At 43.8% G+C, this 27777-nt stretch overlaps 1 protein-coding gene across 1 annotated transcript; it reads right to left on the bottom strand.

Moving 5' to 3' along the window:
- Positions 1-29: 29 nt before the first annotated feature.
- On the bottom strand, positions 30-21847 carry asb15a (ankyrin repeat and SOCS box containing 15a). Its single transcript, XM_080761237.1, has 17 exons — positions 21719-21847; positions 21118-21282; positions 20147-20396; positions 17852-18019; positions 17107-17632; positions 13833-13986; positions 12839-13002; positions 8526-8662; positions 8291-8328; positions 7721-7852; positions 6590-6748; positions 5604-5849; positions 4019-4190; positions 3125-3430; positions 1764-2010; positions 837-990; positions 30-391 (listed from the first exon to the last, which is right to left on the bottom strand). The coding sequence occupies exons 2-17, from the start codon at positions 21242-21244 to the stop codon at positions 216-218; spliced, it is 3156 nt and encodes a 1051-aa protein (XP_080617363.1). The 5' UTR covers positions 21245-21282; positions 21719-21847; the 3' UTR covers positions 30-215.
- Positions 21848-27777: the final 5930 nt, after the last annotated feature.

Genomic DNA, 27777 nt, shown 5'->3' with positions numbered 1-27777 from the left:
CAGATCTACAAGCTCACATGTTACCATGGTCACACGCTTGTAGATTGGCTATTTTTAGCTCACTTTTGCAATACCCTTTTTTATCAATAAGTCCTGTTTTCGGGCAGGCAGGGCAGCTGTATATGACGTCCTCCCGGTGGGGGCTATCCTCACTGGTATAGGATGCAACAGCAGTGGAATCAATTGGCATAAATTGACGAGACGACGTTGAACGTTCACTCCTCTTTGCATATAATCTTGGCGTACAGATCCTCTTCCTTGAACAGTACATAGTCTCTCAGTCTGGGAGGTAAGTGCAGTGCGGTGTTGATGCAGGGGTCGGACAGTCTGCTGGGGGACAGGTGTTTCCTTATCACCAGTCTGCACAGATGTTCCAGAGACCGCGGGTTGTCTAGGTATGGGAGGAGAACAGAGGAGAGGCTCACTGCAGGGAGTTAGTCAGAAAATGCTCTTTATGCAAAATGAGGTATAATAATGACTCACTTTAGTTGTTGTTTTTTGTTTCAGAAAGCTTACACCTGCAGTATTGTCTAGATGCGTGCAAATGGTTGCTGTCTGGCATAGCATTGTTGTTTTTGTCAATACATTTAGTCTTAGTTTTAGTCACCATAGATTGATTTTTATTTAGTTTCCATTTAGTTTTTGTCAGTGACAAACATTTTTCGTCTTGGTTTTAGTCGACAAAACACTGTCGGGCAGAAACCCTATTATTGACTATTTTCTCATAGTTGATCATAATAATTAATTTTGCAGATCTATAAGCTGATAACGCTGCAACATACTGCTGTAAACAACAGGGTGTTGTTTACAGCAGTACCATGTTATCTGGCGCGTACCTGTTATCTGGCGGATGTCGGGCCACTCTTTGTGTCTCTTTAGGGTCTTTGTCAGTTTGCCACAGAGGGTCACGTGACCGACGTAGTCGAGGAGGATTGACACGGCTCTGCCGGCCAGGTGACGCAGATATGAAACGCTGATGAAGTCACACCACTGGGATGGATGACAGTCATGACAGACATGAAAAAGAGAGATGATGATGATGATGGCATTGATACAGTAGTCATTATTGGGGTTCTTCATTTTCTAGGGCAGTGATTCTCGCTCATTTTCGTGCCAAGGAGTCCAAGGACATTCCCAAATTGATATGTATTTCACCCGCACGGACCTGTTTTCTTTCTTTTTTTCTTCATTTTATTTATTCAAACTACATTTTCACAATTCTTTCAAAATTGTGTCATCTGCTTCACCTTTCAATCTTTCACCTATAGCGGACGGACGGAACTTCAGTAAAATAATAAGCCTGGACGCAAGACCCCTGGTCTGAGCCGGTTTCATGACCCTTAAAGGGACACTTCACCCCTTTTTGCAACCAGATCTTATTTGAATGATGTTTGGGAGACAAGAAACACTTTCCTGTGGGGGTTTTATGTGTGTAAGATATTTTAGAATTTCAACGTTTCCATGATGTCATGGACACTGGGCTCACTTACTTCCTGGTCTCAGTAAGACAGCCCTCCCCCTATCCATGCACAAAGCAGAGCAGTGCACCAAAGCATTATGGGAATTATAGTCCAGGAGGGAAGTGAGACCAGTGTCCATGACATCATGAACACTTTGAAATACCTAAATATAAAAAAAAAACACACATATTACCCACATAAAAACCCCCAGGAAAGTGTTTCTTGTCTCCCAAACATCGTTAAAATAAGATCCGCTTGCAAAAGGGGGTGAGGTGGCAACTTACTTAATAAAGTAGAACTCACGGGAACTTTTTCCTCCTCCTCCTCCTGGTCAGGCGAGTAGTCCAGGTCAGTCCATTCGTCCCAGTCTCTCTCGTGGTGACAGCGGAAACACTTCTCGGCCTCGTAGCCGCCGTTGAGCAGCAGGCGCATCATCACCTCGTCCCTCACGCCGTACTGGAGCGCCGTGGGGAACACGGTGTCGTCGACCGCCGTGAAGTAACAGTTGACGTCCGCTCTGTTGGCCAGGAGAAGCTTCACGATCTCGTACCTGTGTATAGGGTTAATGACGCCACCGTGAAATGATGTCGGGCAGAAACCTCTTATCTCTATCTATTTAACTGTTTGTGTTTTTGTAAATGAACGCCCTACTTGATCATAGGCTACTGCAGCGTCACACAAAAGCAGCAGACGTACATGCACAAGCTCGTATTGCGGCGCCAAGCGGTGTCTTTTGAGCTTGTACATCTGCTGCTTTTGCTATTTTTTTAGCTATTAGAATCCTGGAAATATGAGGTTTCCACCCGACAGAGACGATATGTTACTTGACAACTAATTGACCCCGGCTTTAGCCCCCTCTGGTGGAGGCTTATCCCCTCCTAAGCCCCCCCCCCCCCTCCAAACAAGCCCAATTGACTGACCTCTGTGTAAACTAAGATTCAATTAGCCAGACCCCCCTATATACTAGCACCCCCTGTCACAATTTTCCGGAGCCGTCGCTGCAAATGGGTGTGAGTGAGGAATTTGCCGAATCCATGCTATAAGGCTGGGATTGCCATGGCAATCATTTGGCTCATTTGGGGCCGCGGCATCGGCCAGAGCAACTCCTGGTGCTTCTGGAACAACCGCCTATCCGACCGACTCCATGCACTCCCTCGGGTCGCATGCAACGAACGACGTGTGTGTCGAATTTGAAGTTGGTCGGTCGATCGCCGGTTCTCGAGATACGTGGATTACAGTTATACAGTACATATACTGTACAATACATTCTAAACGTGGCCTCAGTTAAAAGGAACAGTATTTTTCTTTCTTTCCTTTATTCGTTTATTTGGTCGGGACAGTGTATATTGACGAACATTTACATTAAAAATGCAGTGTAAATATACCAGATTTAGCAAGACTTGCTCATTTCCATCTGCAGTCCCCAGACATCAAACATCAAACAATACAAACAGGACTGACATACAGGACATGGCATACAAATACCCAGTACATTTCAAACGCAACAAGACCAGTAAAAATAAGAAAATACCAAACTATTAGATAAAACTACTATCAGGGACCAGGGTATAGGTCCACTCTAACCACCTCATCTAGTATATATAGTGACTGCATATCGTGTAATTGTATAGGCTCTATATATATATACTCGTAGTCTCGTATACCTCCCCGATCGTACCGCCACCAGGAGACAGCTGAGGGGGTCCAGGTCCGTCTTGGCTCCGGCGTTCAGCAGCATTCTGGCGCAGCTCGCGTCTCCGTTGGAGACGGCGAAGTACAAGGGGCTCCTCCGCATGTCTCCGTAGTTCTCGGAGACGTGCGCCTCCAGCAGAGCGTCGACGTCGAAGCCTCTCTGCACCAGGAGCTCCAGGCACTGCAGGTGGCCCCCATCGGCCGCTGAGTGGACCGGGCTCTGGCCGCACAGCCTGATGGCTCTCCTGGTGGTGATGGGGATGAAGGTCCTCAACGCCCTGACGGAGGAAAACGGTATAGTCGTTGAATGGGAAGAAACAACGCGATACTTTAGCTTGAGAAAAGGCAGAGAAATAATTCCAGTCGTGTCCCCGTCGTGACTCCCCATACTTGATAGTGTTGACCTCCATTTAATTCAACAAGACGTCTTTCTGTGTATTAAGGTTGCACCACATGACTTGTTATGTTATACCGGTTGAGTTTATGCAATTTAAAGTTGCATTCTTTTTGTTGTTTTTTAGCATTTGTAATGACATTGAGAGCTCGTAAAAGAACAGAAAAAGGAGAGCATACAATTTGCAGGTTTGATTTTTAAATCAAAATAGGGGAGAAGATTTTTCTTAGCCGCTTTCTTAACTATTATATACAGTACTCCACACAAGGAAGTAGAGAAAAATGTCCAACGTTTGTGAAGAAAGCCTATTTTTGTGATGTCTGAAAAACATAATCTCCGCCTTTTTTTTTGCTAATCTCAGCCTTCCTGGGCCTCGTGGAGATAAATGGGGGGGGGGGGGGGGGGGGGGGGGGCAAGCAGAGGCAAGCAGAGGCAAGCATCCATGGCATTAATTTGCATGGAGATGACTTACAGGTAATGTCCCTCATAGGCAGCCCGGTGGATGGGCAGCTGTGAGGACAGACTGGGGATGTTGGGGTTGGCCCCGTGCTGCAGCAGGATGTCGATGCAATCTGGGTTCCCTGCACCAGCTGCGTCGTAGAGCACGCTGTCTCCGTTGGGCGCCTGAGCATTCACATCGGCACCTTCATGTTATAGTGACACAACAATGTATAGAACCCAGGCTTGGCTTTTTGTAAATACGTTGGAAAGTCCTGTAAGGTTGTCTCAAACAAGGTTGTTTCTTACAATAAATACGCAGTTAAAAAAATATATATATATTTGCACCTGTGATATATCGTTTTTGGCTGTGTAAGATAGTTTTCTTCTGGCAACATGAAGTTGGGCAACATCAAGTAAAATGCTGAGCACATAACCAGTAGCTGTGTAAAAACAGGCGGTTTATCTGTATGCGGTAGAGTATAATTAGTACATCTGTATGGTAGAGTATGTTCATACAATACAATAACTACATGTGCAGTGGTTGGAGGTGGTCTCCCTACTCAGAGTAACGAAGTCCTGACGTCACTTGTTCTCGTATAAGAATTGTGGTCCAAAAATAAACAAACTGTCCCAGCGATATTGTCAGCTGGCAGGTGGCTCTGTATCGTTTACGATAAGTCAGTCACTCATATTTGATACAGTCCGTTTCTGGCAAAGAATTGTATTAATTTGGTGGCAGTAACATTATCATTCTCGCCTTCAGTTGATGCTTCATATCCATTAGGAGTCAAACCACCATGCTCATTAAACACATTTTGTTTATTTTTGGAACACAGAGCTAGTTCTATATTCAGCAATAGACTATTTTGAATTTACCCTGGTGTTGGGTAGGTTTTGGCAGTGATGTTATTTGAAGCGTAATAATGTTCGGACAAAGTCTAGGAGTTGCATAAAAGATATGTTATTTGATGCGGATCGTGCACCGGATTGTATACACAATCAATGCTGCTATCTTTACTGTTGTTTGGACGTCGTTGCCATCACATCTCTCCATCAAGAGATGGAGATGAGAGACTTTAGATTGTATTAATCTTGAGGGGGAGATTCAGTTTCACCCATGGCTGATTGCTGCTCAGGTGGTCATGAGGAGAGCTTTGTGTCACACCCCTTACATCTGTGTGTGGGTTTAAAAAAATATTGAACCCATGAAAAGTATTGAAACCCCCATTATGACTTCTTCAGTATAATCAAGGATGGACAAACAACTATACAGTATCTCACCTAACGCCACTTGAGCTGGATTTGGGTAAAGAGATACACATACTATTCGAGTATGTTCACAATGTATAAAGTCACCATAACAATTTAGATGAGGCAGTGTTGTGTTATATCTCTGCCGACTGCAGAGATATACTTAGTCGACCCGGGGGCACCCAGGGATCTATACTAGGTCCTGTAGTATTTTCATCCACACCTAGTCTTAGCTCAATCTATACATACAAGCTCACAATGTGGGACTATTTACAACGAATGTTTCGCCCACCCGGAATAGAGCGTCGCAGTCCCGCGACAATCGTTAAGGGTATCACTAAGGATAAAATAATACATACACATACCGCGTTTAATAAGGAGCTCCAGGACGTCAAAGTGGGCGTACTCGGCGGCGATGCCCAGGGGAGTGACCCCGTGTTGGTCCGTCTCCGTGACCTTTGCCCCGTGCTCCAGGAGCAGCTCCATGACGTCCACGCAGCCCATCGTGGCGGCCTCGTGCATGGCCGTCCACTTCTTCAGGCACACCTGCTCCACGCGCGCCCCTCTGGACAGCAGGGTGGAGACCATCCTGTAGGACCCGGCGCGCACCGCTGGACGCAAAACGGAAACGTAAGAGACACGCGCTGACCAACCTTCTGGTTGTTGTTGTATGGGTGATGGATAGATATATCCCATAGCTCAGTGGTTCCCACACTTTATCATGTCAAGGACCCCCATATTGACACTCATTAGCCCGCCGACCTCCATTTGAAAATATATGCCAAGGAAGCCCCATAAGAGAAGTTTTTACTGCTCTGGCAGTGATTTTCACCGATTTTCATTTCAAGGACCCCCAGGTTTGACCTGAATTAGGCTACGGACCCCCCCACTTAATGGCATTTCTATCTCTGGGACCCCAATGTATATTGTAAAATCAAAGTTAATTTAACTCTGAGAGTGTACACTCTCTGAAGTACAGATCCATAAGGGTCCAATTGGTTCCTAATTATCATTGGTAATGGGTACCCCCTGGATGAGGTTAGTTAAAAAAAAAACGGCACAAAAAGAGGCACTGGTTAAAACTAACCAGTGCAACAAAATCTTTGCAAATGGAGGACAATTCAAGCTTCCTGTACACCTGCAATGTTGGTGAGTTTAACAGTGTTTAATACAATCAGATATAGGACCTTTCTGTTTGGATGTGGGCTGTCAAGACCAGAACGTTTTTCCACTTAGTAGGCGTATACCTGCATAACTTCCGGGTACGATGCTGTCACGCGCATACAGCCTCTATTTAGACAACATAGATGCATACTAGTACACAGTATCTATCTAGAAGGATAGTGTTTACCCAGAAGAAGAGGGGACACATTCTTGCTGTTGGTGGTGTGTGGAGAAGCATGGTGGTTCAGCAGCATCTTCACGTTGTCCAACAGGCCTCTCTTCACCGCCAGAGTCAACAATGTCTCCCCCTCCTTGGTCCTCTCCTCCAAGGTCAGACTGAAGGATGCTGGGAAGAGACGCTATACATGAACACCACTCATTTCATCTATATTGTTGCAGAAGACTCATCTCCCATACTTCTTAACTTTTTGTTTAGTAAATAAAATGAATGCTCTACTTACTACAGCCTCACCCAAATATCAAATGTAGCAGATCTACAAGCTCGATACGTGGTGCCATTAGTTTTGGACATAAGGTTTCCTCTCGACATTGACTGTATTATAAATTTGTGTTGTTTTAAATCAAAAAAGATTCAAGAGTTTATTTGTCACTCACTCATACAGGCACAAGCCGCGGGTGTGGCATGCTCCACAGACTGCTAACACAAAAAGAAAAGAAAAAAACTCATAATTTATGGTAGTCAAAAGAAAGAACCTTCTTTTTTTTAATTTGTGCTTCAAAATAAGTATATATATCGAGTAAAACCAATAACAGAAAATTACATTGAATTAACTTTTTAAAATAAGCATAATTATAAAACAAACTGACTGGACCTGGCTGGAAATAGACCTTTATGGGTTCATTTAACCAATTGCTCAGGAACACTGAGAATTTGACACTGTGCAGCACTGTTTCCCAAACCGTGGGTCAGGATTCGGTCGGGACACATTTGTGGGGGTTTTTGTTTTGTTTCCTACATTTTATTTTGAATTACTATTTCAAAACATTTTCAAAAATCACACCTGTGTGAACTGAGTGGTGCAATTCTCCCCCAGTAATTTTTCCAGTAATGTCATGAAGAAATAAAAGGGGAAATCAAATGAATTACACGAATTAGAAAACAAATGTTTAAGAAGTAGTGAAAATAGATCTGCAAGCTCACAACTCGGCACGAAGGAGCGACGCAGCTGCGTAGATCTGCTAGGAGGAGTATATGGCAGTACAGTACAGACTATAGTACAGTAATCCTGTTCCCTGTGGGGTTGGTATATACAGTGTGATTGGTGTTCACAGTTTATGATGTGAGGACAGATCTTACCATACAGCACTATCTCCAGCACTTGCGCCAGTGGCTGCATGGCAGCCCTGTGCAAGGGGTACCGGCCCCTGTCATCGGCCTGGCTGAAGGCTTCTGGGAAATCACACAGCGCCTGCAGCGCCAACATGTCACCTATATAGGATGAGGTGACAGACTAGAGATTAGGAGGATTAGGCATCTGTCGTAGGTCCAAAAGTCACTACTGTACTGCCAGTTATTTTTTGTTTAAAGTTCCCCAATTGCCACAGTGGTGGAAAGTAACGAAGTACATCTATGCCTACTTAAGTACTGTACTTGAGTAGAATTTTGAGAACAATATTTCAAAGGCAAATATACTTTTTTGCAGTTGTGAAGTTTTTGATGCTGATACGTTTGTACTCGAGCTTAAATGTTGAATACCGAATTGACATACTTTTATGCAAGAAATGTGAGTACTTCTTCCATCACTGATTGGCCATGCATCTGGTTTTTACCCCCTCTCTTTTGTAAGAGCAGGTTTAGAGAATCCAGAATTATTATTACTATTGTAAATGTACAAAAACAAGTTTGTATCATTATTACTGCATTTACCTTGTTCAATGGCCTCCACAACCTTCAAATGTTGTTGTCTGAACATATCAAAGGAAGATTTGATTTGAATCTATACATTTGAAAAACGGTGGGACAGAAGGATAAAGGAAAGGAAAACCACACCGTAATATTATGTATTATGTATTATGTATCGGTGTTATCATTGTATGTCTCGGTACTGTTTACATGCACCGAGAGTGTCTTAACATTAACACTCTCTCAGTTATGTTAATACCTATCTGTTGATAGATATTGTTTTTGGCACGACTCTTGAATGCTCATTTGGAGTGCATAGTCGAGAAGCCCGTCGTCATCCATATCCTCGGTGGGATCCATAGTGTTGCCTTTGAAATGAGAGGAGGTGGTGGAAAGCTCAGGTCAACGTTTAACTGTCTAGGCGACACACAATGTTTCTTGTTTGACACACATTTTGACCAGAAGGTCCAATAAGATTCAATTCAATATCCCCTGAGCAAGCAGGCTCTATTAGCTCTAAGGTAAACATTTCAGCACTTGTCAGGAGACCCACGGGCCGCGGGGTAGAAGAGTAAAGCTATACATAGTATCTGCGTATGCGTTCAGAGAAAGGGCACAAGTCAAAGTTCAACACGTATATAACGGCTCACCTGTTATAAGATTACGGTTCTGTGGAAAGAGCACGAGTCCTGAAGAACCTATATAGCCATTAGCCAAACAACGCTTTGTTTGTTTATATTTCTCTGCTCAATGGAATCCCCTCCACCCCACCCCACTCCTCTTGACATGCACCCACACACACTTCTAAAGCTATTTATAGCTGTCACCTGCTGTGCACGCTGAACCAATGCATGTACACTGTCAATTTTACAGTGTAAAATAACGAGTGCTATATATAATCTAACTCTGACACTGATAAATTAACACCCAGGGTGTTATGTGTCATTAATGGTGAGCCATCAGTGGCGGGGAAAAGTACTCACATTTTCTTTACTTGAGTAAAAGTAGCAATACTGCACTGTAGAGATACTATTTAGTCTGGTATTCAAAATTTACTTTGAGTAAAGGTATTGGTATCAAAATGTTCGTAAAGTACAAAAGGAGAAAGTGCTCATTATTCAGGCATGTTTTCAAATGTATAAAATGCTAAAGTAATCTTAGCAAAGTAGCTCACAATGAGTCACAGTGTGACTTTCAAATTGAGTGAGTAAAAGTACAATATTTGCCTCAGTCTGAGATGTAGTGGAGTAGAAGTAAAAGTACTGGAAATTGGTACTGTACATAAAGTAAAAAATACCTAAGAATTGTACTTCCTACAGTACTTGAGTAAAATGTGCTTAGTTACTTTAAAGTTTACAGCACTGCGGAGTGACTAGCCTGGCTAATAAGCCAGACGCAAATCAGCCTGTCGGCTAATAAGTCAGACATTAGTCTGTCTTATTAGCCAGGCTAGTGTGACATGTGCATGCCTCATGAACCACTGCTAATGACAAATTATAATAGCATACGGTATTGTATTATGAATATTTATTCAGTCACTGTAGCGATTACACTGAAATGTGGGGGCAACACTTTAAGCCTGTGTAATGAATTATAAACATACTTGTAATGCATTCAGGGCTTGACATTAACTATTTGAGACACAATTCTCCCATTCACTTGTCCGGAGCAGGGGTCATCAACATGCAGTTTGGTGACATTTTCATACAAAATGAGTGGCCAATAATATTACCAAAATGCATACTAGTCCAATAGATGAAGAAAAGCACACTGTTCTTAACTTCTTAAAGCTGTGGGAGAGTGGTTTAACCATCACACTTTTTTTTTTCAAGCAATGTGAACTCAACCCTTTGTACAAAGCTGAGAGGGAAGGCGTAGATGGAGCAATTTGTAACTTACAAAATGACTTTAATAGTCAAGCGTATTATTGTTACTATTTCCATGGCCATCTCTGTACTTTTTTCTACTTCAACTTTATGTTGAAGTAGAGCCGGGGTTGGCGAAATGGCCTTTCTGTGCGGAGTTTTCATGTTCTCCCCGTGTCCCCTAGGGTAGGTACCCTCACAAAAAACATGCAGTAATCCTGGTCTCTAAAACTGATGGAGGGGACCTGGTCGGAATAACGTGTTCCTTCCACGCACTACGTCCGGCCGGGGAAAACTCCCCCCTGTCAGGTGAAAAGAAGCAGCTTGGACTCCTCATGCATAGAAGGAAGCATGAGGTTTGTCCGCTGCCCCCCCAGGTTGGCAGAGGAAGTGTAGCACCCAGGATTACATTAGATAATTGACATTGGGTGAAAAAGTGGGTTGCAAAATCGTGGGATAAAAACATTTAAATAAATAATTGTAGGTGAGTAAAAAGTACGTTTGTCTGAAAATTGGAAATACTCCAGTAAAGTAAAAAAAATAGTCAAATTGTACTTAAGTACGGTACTTGAGTACACTTTACACCACTGCATTTAACATATTAAGACCTGAGTCCGTTCGAGTTACACAGAATTGTAACTTATATTCCCCATAATAAGTCAATATGTGCCTTAGCCCCCCTTTCCTTTTGGGGTTGAGAGTGACAGCGCAGTATTTTACCAAGCAAATCATTTGATAAATCTATCTGCTAAAGAAAGCTGCACCAGTGGCTTCACAAAAGACCCACGTCAAACTATTCCTATTTTATTGCAACCCTTCAAGTTTTATTCCATTCACATATTTGTTCATATAGACAGTGGAAAATGCAGTATTAACAAGCTGGTGTAAAACAAATGCATAGAAAAAAAGTTACATTATTATATGAATAATGCTAATTCTAGAGTTCTATTTAAAATATCTGACCGTAACTCCATAATCAATCATTGTAAAACTTAGGTATCACTTTCCCCCCAAAGGAGGAGTTATCTTGTTTTGGACAGAAGTGATTTCAAGGTAAAGCAGGCTAAAATAGAAAAATAACCACCGCTCATCTGCTGAAAAAGACTTAAGGGAGGTGCTGGAGCCACAAAGGTAGTATAAGAAAAAATAAAGGGAAGCTCCGCACACTCAGATCTGCGCATAATCAGATTTATTAGCAAGCTTTCGGTCTACTGACCTTCTTCAGGCAAGGTAAAGCAGGCTAACTTAAAACATCATTTTAATGGTAGAGTGTTTATACAATATAACTAGTAGATCTGCAGTGGTCTCCCTCTACTCAGAGTCCCTCCCTAGTCTTTACTCTTCCATTGAAAGAGACATTTCGGCCCTGGTAGGACACCTACTGGTTGCAAGTAGTACTGCCTGAAGCTCATACCTACCATCTTAGAGTTAGTAGATATGTTTTCTCTCACTATGTCTCAGGTAGACATACATGTTATAGTCATGCAGTGTTACTTTTTTCAGTAACAGTAATATTTTGATTTAGTCTTACTTAGACTTTTGAATAACACACAATTTAGTCTTTCCTATTTAGTCTTCTGAAAAACCTTAGTCTTTTAGTCTTAGTCTTAATGCAATGTTAATTTTGCCAAGAAATATTTAGTCTTATCGTCTTTTAGTCTCAGGGCTCTATTTTCGTCCACCCTTTATCCCTAAACTTTTGCCTTTCGCCTTTCGCCTTTTTTTTTTTTTTTTTTTACTATTTTGAAAAACATTTTTGAATAGTTAAAATAGCCAATCTACAAGCTCACAACATGTCGATGTTCAAACTATTCAAAAATAGATGGGCTATTTTCCAAACATTTTGGAAAGATCTGGAAAAAATAGTGGACACATCCGTATAAGGATGTATAACATTTTTAACACAATGATCTTGGTGGTCAAGGCCAAAATATACAAATATCGAATGGAAACCTCAGGACCGCAAAAGTAACGGATCAACTGAAAACGCTTCAGTAGCTCCGGGACCCGTTTCGAGCTTGTGGATCTGCTACTTTTGATGCTTTTGTGTGATCAAATGGGGAGTTAATTTACGAAAACACGTACGTTAGAATATCGGGATAAGAGGTTTCTGCCCGACAGCAACGATATTAATAGATTTGGGGGGACGTCGTTGACATGGAAAAGGGTTTGAGAAGCACACAGACTTGTCCTTCTACAATCTACATCAGGGGTGCCCACACTTTTTAGACTTGAGAGCTACTTTCAAAAAGACCAGCTAACCAGTTTTACCCAACAAAAATATATATTATCACATTGCTGAAAGTATTTACATATTAGACAAATGCACTTTTTTTCCCCTTTTTTGTACTACTGATGTTTGTGCAAAACATTATTGCAACTATTGCATTGTGGGTTTGAGCTGTCCTTTTTTTTATGTCAATCCAATGAAGTCACCTGGATTCAAGTGACAGATGCCCAAATATTGTTTATTTAATTTAAATTGTATATTTTAGGGGTATCATGTCATGTAGGTCTACCTGCACAGCCAATGTGTGATCTACTGGTAGATCACGATCTACCTTTTTGGGCACCCCTGATCTAACCTGACGCTGCCAGATCCAAGAAGCTTGCTACACAAATTTGTTTCACAGCTTGGAACATGGTTACCCAATACCGCCCCCAGCTGGCAGAGTCAGGTTACCCCTGATCTCTACATGATCCACACGTCCGCAGTGCGGCTGCACAGATCCAACTCCTGGTACAGCAGGTAGTCTTTTAGCCTGGGCGGGAACAGGCCAGAGTTCATGAAGTCACGGTTGTTCAGTCTCTTCAGGGTCATCCGTCTCCTGAGGTCAAGTCTGCACAGATGCTTCAGAGACCGAGGGCTCCCTGATGGAGAAACGAGTTGTGATCGGTTTAAATAAGGGGGTCTTCAACATTTCTCAGGCCAATTAAGGACCCCTTAGCTGAGAGAGAGAGAGAGAGATGAAGCAGGGACCCCCCCCCACTACATATTGATATGTTGCTCTGTTCAGACATTTTTATGTAATGCTTTTCCTCCCTTTTGCTTTTTATCTATCTTCTTATATCCTCTTCTTTTTTGCCTCTATGTATGTTATGTTATGCTCTGTGATGTGAAGCACTTTGGTTCGACCTCGGTCGTTGGAAATGTGCTATAAAAAATAAAAGCTTGATTTGATTGGATTGGATTCGTGTTAAATCTGTGTTCTCAGACATTTAAGCACTTAACCCATTCTGAGCATCATGCTATGCTTTAGCTATTGAAAAATAGCAGATACGAGCTTGTAGGTCTGCTATTTTTGACATTTTTAGAATCTGATCTCAGGTCAGAATGGGTTAATCAGACCAGTGTGTGTCCAGTGGAAACCTCATATGAATCTGATCTCAGGTCAGAATGGGTTAAGCACTTAAACAGTAATACGTTGTAAACCTGACCTTGGACTTGGTCTGCTCTTTTCCCTGCACACCAAAGCCGAAAATAGCCGCTCTACAAGCTCACAGACTGTAGATCTGCTATTTTCAAAAACAAAAATATCCAGCGCTCGTGGAAAAAATAACCCAAACAACAAACAACAAAAAAACAAGCAAATCAACGACGACAAAAGAACACATCTATGCAATAACTTCAAGAGAATTAGGGTAGCTAGGCTACATAATAATGTATTTTTTTAAGGCCATAAGCTTACAAAGCAACTTACTCAGAATGTTACATATCTCTGGCCATTCGCTCTGCTTCTCCAGAAGGCGCGTGAACTTGGAGCAGATGTTTACGTGGCTGACGTAATCCAGGAGAATCTTTGTGACTGCACCAGACAGGTGCATGAGACAACACAGGCTCATGAACTCACAAAACTGCAGAGAGAGAGAGAGAGAGAGAAAGAAAATATGGGCTTGTTTAAAGGACACAGATGGGTGATGAAGTCAGAGGGATATTACAGGCATCTACACATAACAACGTACGTCTACTACTGAGGTAACATTGACGTTTGTTGTGTATTCATTGTCATGGATGGATTAAACATCTCATGCCATGCAAGAGTGCAGTCTAGCCTACACCAACTCGGCACTCACTCCTGAACCACTGCCCTCCACACTCTCCTATCTAGCATTAAGCTCTACAGTGTTGTTAGCTGAAAGGCCTCGACAGTCCGTTTTCACTTACGTCGGGGTGAGACATTGCGTTGCCATGCGTATCCAGTGCTTATGTGTCCTTATGTGTACGTGAATGTTGTTGTGGGAAATATGAAGGCTCGAATCTATATAGTGTATTGTTTGTATTGTTCCATGCTGTTCTGTCTGGTCGAGTCTGTGAGCAACGACTTGGCCTGAAAGCCTGTCTTACTCCAATCCCTTTGATCCCTTTGATCAAGCTGTACAGTATGTAAAAGACCATATTATGTTTGTTATGAGACCCTGCTGGGCCTAAATAGGTATCACTATGGAGTTCCTGTCTCAGTTCCTGTCTCAGGCAAGACAGGTGAGAGAGTATTGTATTGTACTTTTGTGATGGTCATGTTGATCTGTGAACCTGCTTCTGGGGTAAAAGAGAGGACCTGCTCAGGAGGCTGGTGGGATGGAGACCGAGAGAGAGAGAGAGAGAGAGAGAGAGAGAGAGAGAGAGAGAGAGAGAGAGAGAGAGAGAGATGTGCTGAGGGAGAGAATACTGAGTGTGATACGTAGGCTGAGCCTGCTAGACTGAGAGATGTTGTTTGCTTGTTGCTGTTCTTCTGAATAAACTTCCAAGATACACATTCACCTTCCGGATTATTTCCATAACCATGTCAGTAGGCCTACAACACTTCCACCACTGGATGGCACTTGGCAGTTGAAAGACTATCTAATATCTAGTAGTGGCTCTCCCACAATGCAACGCTGCATTTTCAGGAAGTGAATCTGGTATTTTATTCAAGATTTTATTTCAAAAGCCCCCAGCATTTATGCCATCATAAACTGTGATGGAGAACTCCCGAGGGAAGAAGATCAAGCAGAAGGAATCGTCAATAATCATTAAGACAGGTGACAACCATAATGGAGTAAGCTGTGCATACTGTATAGTGTTGGCTCCCACAGTGTCAGTTTGCTAGCCACTAGTTCCGGGAGGCCTGAGGCCTGCTATAGCCTCATCGGTTTCTCTCTCTGACTATTTGAATCTTTAATTATATTATATAATAAATACCCTTTGTTGTGGTTTTGACACGTGAGCATGTAGATCAGCTATTTTGGGCAAATGTATTTGGTTTGGTGTAGAGGGGGGAAAAGGAGGGGGCCTATAGTGCAGACCCCTGTGGGACTCCTGTCAACTATGTTTAATCCTTAACTGGCCTACCGGCATGTGCACTTTAAGGTCGCATTCTCACCAGAGAGCTTTGCTGCGATTAAAACGAATCCTGCTGCGCATTTTCAGAAAGTGCGCTTCGTTTGGCAGGTGTGAAGGCTCTTTCGAATCCTAATGCGCAACAAAGAACCGCATTTTACTCCGAGCAAAAACGGGGGTTTCGCTTCGCTTCCAATCGCGCTTGACTACGATTCGGTGCAGGTGTGAATGCAATCCGCAGCAAATACAGGAAATGAAGCAAACATACGTCAGGCGGGTGAGGAGCTGAACACAGTTGGAGACGGAGAAGGCATATTTTACGCAGCGCAAAGATGTCCCGTTACCGTGGATAGACGTGGTCGAATGAGGAGAGTGGAGACTGAAGCCCTGATCGAAATGAGGACGAGTACATTAATCAATTGCTTAAGAAAACACAAACACTGCAGTGCAGTGTAATAGTATTATAGCCTACAGAATATTCTGTCTGTCTGTGCGTGCCGTAAACATGGAGTGCTGTCACTGTGTGGGGACTAGTGGGGAGTAGGAACTTTCATCTCGATAAACTTGTAAACATTTTGCGCTGCTGTCTGTTATATCAGTGCGCTCAGCGCTGTGCCTCCATGCCCAAAAGAACAGTGCGTGCGTGGCTGCGTGCTTATAGTGAGAGAGCGAGAGAGGGGGGGCAGTCCCAGACCGTCGGCACGACACATAATGCACGTTATGAGTATAATTATCACCATAGATTTATCATTTCACTGTGTAGGCTAGTTTATGAATGTAACACATTGATAAAGGTCCCCCCTGCTGCGTTTCCAATTGCTGCGGATCATGACAGTGTGAAGGCAAACCGTAGCCAATTAAATATGCAAGAATCCCATTTCTCCTCCCATACGCATTCGAGTCTACCGAAGTATTAGGTGAGAATGCGACCTAAGCCTCTCCAATTGAGCCAGAATGCACACAGCGCGCTTGGTCTTCAACCAGCCAAAATTCTCACATGACTTGCTCCCTGTATTGGCTCCCGGTTACCGCCCGTACAGAGTACAAAACACTGATGTTGGTCTACAAAGCAACCAAAGGTATGGCACCCCATATCTTCAAAGTCTGATACTGAGACGTTCAAATATACACATATATACGTTATTTATTTATTTTAGTTGGTTTGTTTGTTTGGTTTGTTATAGGTTAGAGTAGCCAGGACTAAATTATTTTCGCTCCTATGCCACCAAAATGTGGAACGCCCTACCAACAGTCATTAAGACATGTTAATCCCTTGACTCCTTCAAAACCGCTCTCAAAGGGCACCTACGGACGGCTGCAATTCGAAACTGGCCCCCCTTTTCCCCCTATAAGTTTCTTTTCCCTTTTTACCTCCTTTATGATGAAATCCTATGTTCTGTTCTTTGACTATATAGAAGTGTCTACTTGTACGGCTCTAAATGTTTTGATGAACTGAACATGGTGGACCCTCTTGTAAACAAGTGTAACGCTTAATTGGGTCTTCGTATTGAGTTTGCGCTTGAAATGTATACTGTAATTCTGCAAACTGTTAAATAAATATTTCAATCGATCAATCCATACTATAGCCAATTATATTTGACCTCCTTGTTCCTCCCAATTTAGTCATTATATTCCAATCAATTCCTTCCACTGCTCACCGGAATCTTGCCGTCTACGTTGTCGCTGGGCTCCAGAGGGTCGTCGTGTCTGCAGCGGAAGCACCGCGCCACGTCGTAGCCGCTGTTGAGCAGCAGGCGCATCATGGCCTCGTCCTTCAGGCAGTACTGGAGCGCCGTGGGGAACACCGTGTCGCTGATCGCCGTGAAGTAACAGTTGACGCGCGCCTTCCTCGTCAGCAGCAGCCGGGCGATGTCGTAGCGCCCCGAGCGCACGGCCACCAGGAGGCAGTGCAGGGGGTCCAGGTCCGTCTTGGCGCCGGCCTCCAGCAGGGCCCTGGCGCAGGCCAGGTCGCCGTTGGACACGGCGAAGTAGAGCGCGCTCCGCCGCATGTCGCGGTAGTTCTCGGAGTGGCGCGCGTCCATGCGGTAGTTGACGTCGAAGCCGTGCGTTATGAGCAGCTCCAGGCAGCGGTTCTGGCCGCCCTCCGCGGCGCTGTGCACCGGGCTCTGGCCCGCCTCTTTGATGGCCTTCTTGTTTGTGAGAGGTATCAGCATCTTCAGAGAGCTGAGGGTCGGGGAGTATAAAGTAAACGAGGTTAGGTTCCTCGGGTTGTGATAATCTTAATCGGGGACTGAAATAAACTATAAAGAAAAGACTTAAAGCAGCACTATGTACAGTAACTGTCCTCTTCTATCCTGGATTTGAAGCCAGTTATCTGTCTCAGCTTGTCTCAGTTCAGGTTTCTGCCCCCCTCCTATATCGTAACTCTTAGCTCTGACTCACTCGTAGTGGCCTGCGTACGCGGCCTTGTGGATGGGCAGGTGTCCAGTGATGCTGGGCAGGTTGGGGTTGGCTCCGTTCTCCAGGAGGAGGCGGATGCAGGCCAGGTTCCCCGAGCCGGCCGCGTCTGTGAGGACGCTCTCCCCGTTGAAGGCCTGGGAGTTCACTCTGCTGCCTGCAGGATGGATGGACGGACGGACAGAATATTAAGTAACACCACCACCAGAACATCAAAGGGTTGTGACAGCTTTAGGACACACTGTGGGTTCTGGTTCTCAAACATTATCATGTCAAGGACCTTCAAATTGATTTGTATGCAGCTGAGGACCTCCATCTGAAAAGATGTTGTGCCAGGGGGACCAACTGTAGAGAAGTTTGGGTTAAAAACCTACTAAATTATTCCACATTTTGGGTAAAAAGAAAACTTCTATCATTATGTTGTGAAACAGAAATGCTTTAAGAATCATCTTTAATGACCAATTTCAACCAGGCACCTTTATACACTTTATACACAACAATTTCCATGTAAACCCTACATAGTTCATTGAAATGTCTATATTTGCCTCCATCCTTTTTTCCCTCTATACATAGCACCAGACCTTTACACACCAAAATTAGCTAATCTACAAGCTCAGAGATCAGCCATTTTCCATAAATGTTCACATGTTCATGTGTGGTTAAAACAAGGTGAAGCTAGAGCTGTGTGGTTTATCACCAGATGACCAGATCACCAGATTAAAAACAGGTGGCGTGCATACATTGCGTCCCTCGCTGGTATGCTGCAAACTGATCTGGTTATCACCAGATGACAAGTATAATGCTACAATGAATAGTTCAAAGGGATAGTTCACCCCCAAACCAGCAGTATAGTTCCCTATGGAGACACAGAGGAGACTCTCGTGTCTCCATGGGAATTTAGGCATAGTCTCTTGAATAGTTTTCATTTCATTTTAGTCACCTGGAATATTTTAGTTTTAGTCGACTAAATCTACAGTTGATTTAATCGACTAAAATGTATTTTGGCAGGCCTTGATGCTGTTGTAATGATTTTGCACTTGCTGAAAACAGACATCTGCTATTTTCAGCATGCATCCAAGTGTAAAAATGACTTGTACTCAGATCTCTTCCGGAGTCCCTTCCTAACATTTTAGTCTAGTTTTTATTTGTTGACGAAATTTTGTCTTAGTTTTAGTCATTTAGTCAAACAGTATTTGTCATAGTATTAGTCGACGAAATCAACACTGGCTCCAGGGCTCAAGGACATCGCTCTACTTCCTACATACGGTACCATAATTGAGTAGAATCTCGGTCATGTGATAATGGTCTTCTTCCTACTGTATACATACCCCTAGTGGAATAGTAAGAGATTGGCTTTGATCTCGCCTCAAAGCATGGTGCCTATGGGCTATAGTTCCAAACATTGGAACTATCCCATTGAGAATCAGAATGAGCACTTCCGCATTCCATTGTTACAATGGGAGTCAACGCTATAGTGTCGCCACTCTCTTACTATTCCACTCGGTACACAGAATCTCGGTCATGTGATAATGGTCTCCTTCCTATACATACCCAAGGAAGCTCTGAGAAGGAAGTGAAGTGACTGGGCTGCACCATGACACTTTCATGGACACTTTCATGGGAGCCAAACTACCCGGAAGTTTGGCAGAATGCACTGGAGTCAATGAGAGCTCAGTGACCAGCTCATGAACAAACACTATTTATGAAGAATTGAGACCTTTTGTAAAGTAATCACTTCTGGAAAATAACAGAAGACATGTAACACATTATTGTCTGCTGTGTTGTTATTCAATGTGTACACTGTGTAATGTTTATAGAGGTATGGTATCTAAAGAGCACAAAGTACAACAAAGTATCGCGATACTTCCCACCGTTTCCTGTCTGGCAGCAAAATCTCGCGATACTTCGGAGCCAGAAACGATACCTTCTGCTGTTTAGATCCTCAGATAAAATTATATACTGTGCACATCGAAAAGTAAGTGATTAGAAAACAACCTGTGATATGTCTTCTGTTATTTTCCAGAAATGATTACTTTACAAAAGGTCTCAATTGTTCATAAATAATGTTTGTTAAGAGCTGGTCCAGCCGGCTCCATTCACTGCCATGTATTCATTGCACTTCCGGTGTGAGTTTGGCTCCCATGAAAGTGTCCATGAAAGTGTCATTCATGGCGCAGCACCGGTCACGTGACCACTTCCCTTCCTTCTCAGAGCTTCCTTGTACATACCATAGTTGAGCAGAATCTCGGTCATGTGATAATGGTCTCCTTCTTCCTACACATACCATAGTTGAGCAGAATCTCGGTCATGTGATAATGTCCGTGCTCCGCCGCCACGGCCAGCGGCGTCACTCCCATGATGTCCCTCCCGTTGAGCTGAGCGCCGTGCCGAAGCAGCAGCATCATGACGTCCACGCCGCCCGAGCGGGCCGCCTCGTGGACGGCCGTCCAGTTCTTGCGGCACACGTGGTCCACCCAGGCCCCGTGGGCGATCAGCGTGTGGGTCATCTCCAGGGACCCTGACCGCACCGCTTCAAGCATGACGTATACGTGAGACATGTATGACGACAAAATAACAGCACACGTCTCGGTCAAAGATTACAGCTTGGATGTCATTAACTTGTATGCGTGCATTTAAATGTTGATGCCTAATACAAGAGAGACATGCAGTGCTCTATACACTGAATTAATTTCGCTACCCTAATAACCCTGACGTTAATCTCTTAGCCTGACTTTAAACCAAACCCATTTTTCATTAAATGGTCACAAAGCACACGCTTCTAACAACGTCAGTAAGTAGCCTTGGCGAGCCATGGGGCCCATAGGGCAGGAGCCTATATCCTGTTTCTGTAGCGCGAGGCAGCTTGATGTACAAGACACCCCCTGGACATGACGCTAGTATGTCGCAGGGACTTACCCCCAATCCAACCCTTGATGCTGAGTGCCAAGCAGGGAGGCACTGGGTCACGCATTTATAGAGTCTTTGGTATGACCCGGCCAGGGATCGAACCCCGACCTCCCAGTCTCAGGGCGGACACTCTGACCACAAGGCCACTGAGCTGGTCTAACAACATGCCACACGGTTACACTATTTTCAGTGTGTTACACTTGGCACGCTAAGTGTAAATTAGGCAGTGGCCCAACCTATTAGGCAGTGGCCCAACCTATAAATGACTTTTTAAGTCTTAACCCTAAAACCCCAACATGGATCTCTCTCACACACATGCACGGAAGTCACACGCCCCGCCTCACCCAGCAGCAACGGGGACTCATTCTTGCCGTTGGTGCTGTGCGGAGAAGCCCCGTGCACCAGCAGACTCTTCGCATTCTCCACCAAGCCGGCTTTAGCCGCCAGAGTCAGCGCGGTCTCTCCTCCCATTGTTGTCCTCTCCTCCAGACTAAGCCCACACGAAGCCACTGAAAGAAGAGAGGGGGGGGTGGGGAAGGTCAAGGTCACCGGCGGGGGACATTCCTGGTGTTCATCGTGATGATGTCAGGTCAACAGTTGTGTGATCCTTGACGGACCGTTAAGCCCAGCCCAATATCGCCACCTCGCCATTTGCCAGTGGTGGGGAAAAAAGTACGGTACCAATACCATCATGTAGTAGAACTACTGAAAAGTTAAAGTCCAGTCCTATTCAAAATGTACTGTAAACAGTAAAAAAGTATAAAATGTATTCACATTCAAATTGACTTTAAGTACTGAAAATAAAAGTGTTTCCGTTGTCCCGTTTCAAATGTTTACAAATGTATAGCAGATCTAGTGAGCTTGCAGATTGCCATATATATTATATATTATAACATTATTATATATTATCCTTCTAGGCTGAAATTCTCCTTTTAAATCTCTTACCATGCAGCACAGTCTCCAGAAGCCCTACAATGGGCTGCGCTGCAGCTCTGTGCAGAGGCAGCCACCCTCTGCTGTCCGACTTGCTGAGGGCACCCGGGTGTTGGTGCAGCAGCTCCCGGAGCACTGCCACTTTACCTGGACACAAGGAGAAGGAACCAAATCAATAGGCATTTAGCTTTATATACGCTCTTAAACCATTTAAACCAAAAAAAAGTCTTCTGTTTTCTGAAATACCTATGTTTCTAGGTTAGTGGTGCTCAATATTTCATGTCAAGGACCACAAAAATGTTATGTAATTGGCCACCGACCCCCATCTGAAAATATGCTGTTCCAGGGACCTCCCCAGAAGCGAAGATTTGAGTTAAAACACGTTCGCTCTGAAAGAATATATATTCAAAGATTTGTGCCACATTCAAAAATAGCTCAATAGCTATTTTTGAAAAATCGTGAACATGTGGCACAAATCTTTGAATATATATTCTTTCAGAGCGAACAGTTTTAACTTGTAGATCTGCTATTTAAAAAAAAAAACATGAACATAACATAATGCTCAAAACACCAAAAAGGGTTAATCCAGAGCAATTGGTAAACATGTCTGGAGGTAATACATCCAATGCATGCATATAAATAGTCATCTATAGGATCATATACTGTAGGTAAACCAAGATCTGTACATTGAAACTATACTATACTATAGGATTCCTGCCTGGTCAACAAATATCATGGCATCTGGAACCCCTCCTCACCTCTGCCTCTCCTCTCTTCCCAGAAGTACTAAACCTACTTTGTCGCCCACTCTCTCCTCTCTCTCCCATCAATCTGTTTGTTATAGGTCTGTCTATCCCTGCCAGCCGTGGTTGGCACTATAGTGATGATGCCAGACAGTTCTCCTAAACAGCAGCCTGGCGTACGGCGTGACAGACAGGCGGATGCTGGCATTGTGGGGGAGCACAGGGGTCTGGCATGCAACAAACGCAAAGACATATCCTTGCTGTCGGGGCAGAAACCTCGTACATGTTTTAATTTAACTTTGTGTTTTATTCGTGAATTAACGCCCTATTCGATCATACACACTTAAAGCGTCGAAAGTAGCAGATCCACAAGCTCGAAAGGTGATCTCGTATAGATCTGCTATTTTTTTATTTGAATCCTGAAAAGTAACAGTTTTGGACTTATGAGGTTTCTATACCCGACTGAGACGGTGTTTATCGGAGCATTCTGAGGATGGTGTTGCACATACCTTGCTCTATCGCGGCAATCACTCTCAAATTGGCACCAGTCTCCGTTTCTAAACTAATAATACGGGAAGGTAGAAAACATATAGTTAACATTTCTGGTGGATACATTTCTGAAACGGCCGGTAATGTTCAGCATGTTTACTTCTATTTTATGTATTTGTAAAAACGCATATATAGAGAATACAGCATCCATACCTGCCATTGGAATTTAAAAAAGCGTCTTGGCAAGATTCTTGGATGCTTAGTTGAAAGATGTAGTCACTGAGGTCATAGTCACTCAAGTCCTCGTATGAAGTCATAACTCACCCAATGAAGTTATTCCAAACGGCAAAGCCACGCTAATGATGTTTGGTTTCCAAAAAGGGGTGAAAAAAAGTTTAGTAGATCGAGAACCTTATTCCAAAAAAATATCCCTAGAAATCAACACAAATCCTCATTTCCTTTTCTCCACATCAATTCTATACCTCACTGAAAAAGTCCTCACCTCTGGGAAGGTATGTAGCCGCCGGTCGCACTAACTCGTCCCACTCACTCACTAAACGGGAGAGCATTTTTATATTTAGAGACTGACCTACTATCACCATTGTCCAAATACATTCAAGGAATGCATGCCATGCCTGACACATATCCCTGACATGATACTGCAGATGGTCTATTGTGATTGTGTATATATGTCAGGGGTTCTCAACCTTTCTGGCTGCAGGCCAGGGACCCCCGGAAACGCTTTGGCCATGTCTCGCGACCCCCGCCCCACTCCTCCTCCCCACCCCCAATACAAAGTGACTGCAAGAATAACCTTAATAATAGAGAAAAAATATATGAAACCAGATACTGTATAATCATTAAGGAAAGTGTATGCATGTACTATGTGTACTATGTAAAATCTTCATTTCCATTTTCCAGCCATTCAGGTTTTTTTGGGGGACCCCCCCAAAATAATATGACGACCCCCCCCCCCCTGGTGTATGTTGCCAGCAATAATATTAATAAAAAGAAAATGACCAAGCGCTGTATGCGAGGGACTGTATAGACACCGTCCTGGTTGTTTCTATTAAATATAGTGGCGCAGTTATAGATATGGGCACTCCACGTTCTATAAGCCTGGTCTTTGTTATTTTGAGCCCCAGTCATATCAAGAGGCTCCCTGGGCTTATGGTAGAGTTAAGAGCCATCCATTGTTTTGTGGATGTCAAAGAATATGCCTGCGCTTTTGCATCCTCCTTTTCCAAGCCAATAAATATGATATGATGGATTGTTTCCCTGTCTCTGTGTTTTGGTGCACTCCTTTTTTTCCTTTTTTTTTACCCCACTATTTTGTAACCCATTTTTCACCCCTGTGTCAATTAACAAAATATATATATTTTTTATCCAACGATTTTGTAACCCACCCCTGTGTCAATCATCTAATGTGATCCTGGGCTCTACACACCCTCCACCAACCTAGTCCCCATATCTGGGGGACAAGGGGAGAGCAACGGACTTGAACTCATGCTTCCTTCATGCCTGAGTGTCCAATTTGCTCCTTTACACCTGACAGGGGGGAGTTTTCCCGGTTGGACGTAGCGCGTGGAAGGAACTGTGTCAATTGCGCAATGTGATCCTGGGCTCCACACACCCTCCGCCAACCTGGGGAGAGCAACAGACTTGAACTCATGCTTGTTTTGTGCACTCCTGGGAGTCTCTAGACTATACCAGGAACTGAGGAAACTGGGCAACGAGATGGGACCGACACAGTATAGGCTGGTGAGAAAGCTCTGTTGACTTAAAGTGATTCCTCTGAAATCCTCCCTCTACCCCCAAAAGCAGCCATGCACACCTTAACAGTGGTGGACAGTAAGTATAAATAACACAGTGACAGTACAGCCTACTGTACTTAAAGGATGACTTCCGAGGTCCTCACTGATGCCACTGGTGACAAGATGGAGCCATTTTTGTCTATTCGCCCTGTCTCAGAGGCTGGGGACAGTTCAGAACCCCGCTTACTATACTGCTGACATCATCCGATTGGGGATTCTTAGCTAATGGAAACTGCAGGGAGTGCAGGCTTTCCATTCCTGCGAATTATGTGAAATAATGCTATGCTATAATGGTCTCTTGCATTAATACAAATAAAAACTCACAATAGATGCAGCTGCAGACTGTCCGTGAGTCCAGTCTGAAGTAGGCCTTATCCCAGAGGAGCCAGGAGATGTGGACTGGACTAGAAGATTAGCATGGCTTTTAGGAAGGGGAGCCATGCACTGTGTCTCGTCATCCTCCACAAGGTCAACTGAAGGCGACCCCTGTGAGATCCATTCCTGGCTTTGTATAAGCACAATTTGAAAATAGCAGTATAATAAGTCCACGCGTGGGAGTTACTTTGCGATTGCTGATGATGCTTGTATTCACTGTACTGCTCCCCCAGCGCATGGGGGTTGGTTTTACACTCTGCTCTCTCTTTCTCTCCTTTTCTTTTAAAATTCATTATAAAAAAAGTATAGGTCACACAGTACTGTATGTATGTGCACATGACATGATGCTGTCATTTTACATGGTGTGATCACTGTGATGTGTATAGGCCTGTGTGTGTAATTGCACTTGTAAGTCCACACACCCAAAGGTGCCAAAAGTGTCCTTGTGCACGTCAGTCCAAGCATCCATCATCATCATTTTTCGACCGCGGTCGAGATCGTGGATTTCACAATATCACGCCAGGCTTCCCGGGTCCTTCATTGCCATCCCCAGTTCCTGCTTACTGATGCCTGTGTCCCTATAGCGATGACATCAGGGAAGGACAGTTTTCTACCTCTGGTCTGCTTTGAGGCAGGACTCCAGAGAAGAAGGGAAGATATAACCTCATTGTCAGCTCTGTAGCAGTGGCCGGCAAACTGCAGTGTTCTTCTGGATCAGACTAGTGAAGAAACACGGGGAAGGTTGCCGTATATTAGATTAGTCGATGGGTGGCTCTTCCAAGACAGATTTTGCGCTCTCATTAGAAGGCGGGTGTAAGTGCCATCCCGGTCGCTGCCCGCACAGAATACAAAACCCTGATGCTGGCATTCAAAGCAACCAAAGGTATGGCTCCCCCATATCTTGCAAGTATGATCGAACCCTACAAACCCTCCCGCTCACTCAGATCAGCCAATGCAGGGAAGCTGGAAGTACCCTCACTAAAAACGCCGGGACAACGCTCCACACGTCCCAAACTCTTCTCCCTTCTGGCTCCAAAACTGTGGAATGCACTTCCCATTGCAGTCAGAACTGCAGCATCACTCCCAATCTTCCGCCGTAGTCTGAAAACCCACCTTTTCAGACTCCATCATGGCCCATAGCACTTACCCCACCCCCTTAGATAGCAATTCTAGTAGTCATAGCACGTCATAGTACATATGTGTAGCATAGTAGTATAGATGTATAGCTTATATGTATAGTTTCATTATAGATATTCCACTGTTACTTTCTTAGCTACGCATGTTTCATGATAAATGTCTTTATGTGATGTATTCCCATGCTTTTTGTTCTTGCTTAAATGTAAGTCGCTCTGGATTAAGAGCGTCTGCTAAATGCCTAAATTGTAAATTGTAATCCAACCGTTTCTCGAATTTATTTGAAATATATCTCGGAGCCATAGAGTAGAATCGGCTCAACGGTCGTCCTAAATATTTTTACTTTGTCTTGGGATGGTCCCAATACTTTTTTACTTTTAAGCATCCATAGGTGCCCTGCTGACCTATACTATTGATCAGATCATCATCATACTACAGTGTCACACAAAAGCATCAAAAGTAGCACATCCACAAGCTCAATCTTATTGATTTGCTACTTGATTTGCTACTAGTTTGATTGATTTTTACATTTTATGACAAAGACAAGACAGGAAAAACAAACAAACCAAACAAACAAAAACAGACCGCTCAGCTCAGACACGTTGTGCAACAAAGGACACAGTTATATGATCTGCTACTTTTTTTGAAACATACAGCATGATATGATATATAAAAGATATCTATCTAGGCCTATGTCAATTTTAAAAAATCAATGCTGGCTGTGCAACGAATTGCTCCTCAGGGATAACAAAGGGTTTGTAAACCCTTTGAGAGATCGAGCCCTGTGTGGCTCCATGAGTTGAGTTGGTAAAGTGGTGCTTCAGTGCAGAGTGAGTCGGCTGCCAAAGGTCATGGTCGTCTTCAGCATCATCGCTGAAGCACCACTCTGCCAATGGATTCCAAGTCCCTGCAAGCATCCCCCAGCCAGCACTTGACTTAACCAACCACTCATGGCTGTAGGCCTATACATTTCCTTTTGGTGATCAAAATCCTGTAGCCCAGAGAGGCGTGGTTAGTAGTTGGTTACTGGTAGTAAGGGCCTGCGGTTCCTAAAATGTTCCATGCCATTAAGGAACTCCAAATAGTAGCAAATAGTATTAATTTATTAGTAGCCTATTGGTTTTTTTCTTTTAATTGCCCCCTGGCGCCCCCTTGTGGTCTCCACTTTGAAAACCACTGGTTGTCAGAGGGACAATATTATGTTTGTTTAGTTCTCTGTGAGGCTAACTACAACATTAGCAATAACTCTTGTTCAATTAAGCTAGTTTTTGTGCAAACCACACGGATGTAATTAAGTCTGACTCTGACTCATCAGCGAAGCGATTGCCTGCCCTGACAGCCAACTGCAGCCAATTACCTGTCTAAAGCATAGAGTTATACTCTAAGGTCTAAAGTAACAACCGTCCCTCTGGACTATAGGATCATCAACGGGGTAGGCAGGTCCCGTGACGTTGCCATGGCGTCATGTACACACTGGTGGTGGTGTGTGTGTGTGTGTGTGTGTGTGTGTGTGAGG

Source organism: Protomyctophum bolini (assembly GCF_963924005.1).
Source record: "Protomyctophum bolini genome assembly, chromosome: 4".
Classification (NCBI taxonomy): Eukaryota; Metazoa; Chordata; class Actinopteri; order Myctophiformes; family Myctophidae; genus Protomyctophum; species Protomyctophum bolini.
The sequence above is the reverse complement of the archived record's forward strand: the minus strand, read 5'-3'. Positions and strand labels throughout refer to the sequence as shown.

What these genes read in the sequence shown, in the direction of transcription:
- asb15a (XM_080761237.1), bottom strand. Translation starts at nt 21,244, where the DNA reads ATGGGAGGAGAGACCGCGCTGACTCTGGCGGCTAAAGCCGGCTTGGTG. An exon ending in AGGAGGAGGAAAAAGTTCCC is followed by an intron (nt 991 to 1,763) that starts GTGAGTTCTACT and finishes CATCCATCCCAG; the next exon opens with TGGTGTGACTTCATCAGCGT. An exon ending in CGACATCCGCCAGATAACAG is followed by an intron (nt 392 to 836) that starts GTACGCGCCAGA and finishes TCCCATACCTAG; the next exon opens with ACAACCCGCGGTCTCTGGAA.